At 36.1% G+C, this 2457-nt stretch overlaps 1 protein-coding gene across 1 annotated transcript; it reads left to right on the forward strand.

Moving 5' to 3' along the window:
• Positions 1-891: 891 nt before the first annotated feature.
• On the forward strand, positions 892-2457 carry LOC131642981 (uncharacterized). Its single transcript, XM_058913128.1, has 2 exons — positions 892-1230; positions 1330-2457. The coding sequence occupies exons 1-2, from the start codon at positions 892-894 to the stop codon at positions 2455-2457; spliced, it is 1467 nt and encodes a 488-aa protein (XP_058769111.1).

A 2457-nucleotide genomic window follows, 5' to 3' on the forward strand; every position in this document is an offset into this window, starting at 1 on the left:
TTCCGCCACTCGAGCAGGTATGTTGTCATTCACTAGATTGGGTATTGTATAATTGTGTTTTTAGGAGTACAGCAGTCACATTTTTATTGACTACAATGAGTTAATTTTTGCTCTTAGCAGGTAGTAAATGCATCCTTTTACCTCTTGTATACAACACTTGTTATTGTTATTACTTACAGCTATTAATATTTTGAGTCAATGTGTGTTAAAATGGGTGGTTCCTATTTATGACTGTAGCTATCCCTCCGACAGGGATACGTAACGGAAAACGCCGACTTTGTCAATTAGTTTAATGTAACCATAGCTATCATTCAAATGAATGTAACATATCACTAACCCAAAAAGAACTCTGATTTTACATATCACTAACCCAAAAAGAACTCTGATTTATTAGTCCACTATGGATAAGTGTTCTTTAGTTAAGCCAGGACAGAGAGCTCATCTTGTTATTTCATGAAATTCCTTATCCATAGTGAATAACTTATAATCAAATGAGGTAACAGAGATAGGAAATGAGCTAACTAAAGAACTCTTGTGAAATCTGCCTCTTGTGTATTTCACAAGAGTTTCTAATTATTAGTCCACTATGGATAAGATAGAACTAGAAGTAAGTTTTAAATCTGCCTCTTGTGAATGGTAAGAAAGTGGGGCAGTAGGATAGGTAAGAGTTTAAGGGGGTTACGTGAAATGTACTCTATATGAGCTCTCTCTCTCTCTCTCTCTCTCTCTCTCTCTCTCTCTATATATATATATATATATATATATATATATATATATATATATATATATATCTATCTCTCTCTCTCTCTCTCTCTCTCTCTCTATCTCTAACTATCTATCTATCTATCTCTATCTCTCTCTCTCACTATTCTTTCTCTTCTATTCATAGCTATGGATCGTAGTTGGATGCAAAAAAACCGCTCAAGTGAAGAGTATAAAAAAGGAGTGTTAGAGTTTTTGACATTTGCCGAAACTAATCTTCCCAAAAGTAATGGACGATTTCATTGTCCTTGTGCTAAGTGTGTGAATATTGCACCTTTAAATGCTAACATCGTATGGGATCATCTTATAGTCAATGGGATTTGTCAAAATTATACGAAGTGGATATGGCACGGTGAATTGTCTGATGCGCCAATGGCCTCCCTGAGAGAAGAGTTTGATATAGAGGCGAGTGATTATCTAGAAGAAATGATTCGTGATATTGGACAAGACTCTTTTCAACGAGCACACGTACACGATACTCTTTGCAATGACAACAAAGTTCCTTTGTATCCAGATTGTAAAAACTTCACATGATTGTCGGCCGTGCTGAGATTATTCAATTTGAAGGCAATTAATAGTTGGACCGATAAAAGCTTCACACAATTGCTTGAGTTGTTGAAGGAAATGCTTCCAGATGAAAACACGTTGCCGGACCGGGTGTATGATGCAAAAAAGATATTATGTCCTATGGGTATGGAGTATAAGAAAATACATGCATGCCCCAATGATTGCATATTGTACTGGAAAGATAATGAAGAGAAAGAAAAGTGTCCCAAGTGTATGACATCACGATATAAAAAGAAAGGTGATGATGAAAGTTGTGATGTAACCACAAAGGGTCCTCCAGCAAAGGTGTTATGGTACCTTCCAATTATTCCGAGGTTTAAGCGATTGTTTGCGAATTTAAATGATGCGAAGAATATTAGATGGCATGCAGAAGAGAGGAATTGTGATGGAAAAATTTGGCATCCGGCCGATTCTTTGCAATGGAAGAAGGTTGATACCTTATTTCCTGACTTCGGCAATGAACCAAGAAACCTTAGGCTTGGACTTTCTACAGATGGAATGAATCCATATGGCAGTTTAAGTAGTAATCATAGTTCATGGCCTGTTCTATTGATTATTTACAACTTATCTCCTTGGTTGTGCATGAAGAGGAAACACACTATGTTATCTATGATGATTTTGGGACCAAAACAACCTGGAAATGACATAGATGTCTATCTAAGTCCCTTAATTGATGACTTAAGAAAGTTGTGGGATGAAGGAATTGATGTGTTTGATAGTTTTTTAAATGAAACTTTCAAATTGCGTGCCATGTTATTTTGCACCATCAATGACTTTCCAGCTTATGGTAACTTGTCTTGTTACAAAGTTAAGGGGCATAAAGCATGCCCTATATGTGAAAAAGATACTTGCTACCATCAGTTGGAGAAGGGAAAGAAGACTGTTTATCTTGGACATCGAAGATTTCTTAAACGTAACCACCCATATCGAAGATTAAAAAAGGCTTTTAATGGATATCAAGAGTATAAGGTTGCCCCGAAGGCCTTAATTGGAGAAGAAGTCTATCACCGGGTGAGGAACATAAGTGTTAGTTTTGGAAAAAAACAAAAAAAAAAGTTACAAATAGTAATATATGGAAGAAGAGGTCCATATTCTTTGACCTTCCATATTGGTCTAGTCTTGATGTAA

The sequence above is a fragment of the Vicia villosa genome, unplaced genomic scaffold (assembly GCF_029867415.1).
Source record: "Vicia villosa cultivar HV-30 ecotype Madison, WI unplaced genomic scaffold, Vvil1.0 ctg.006286F_1_1, whole genome shotgun sequence".
In the NCBI taxonomy this organism is placed as follows: Eukaryota; Viridiplantae; Streptophyta; class Magnoliopsida; order Fabales; family Fabaceae; genus Vicia; species Vicia villosa.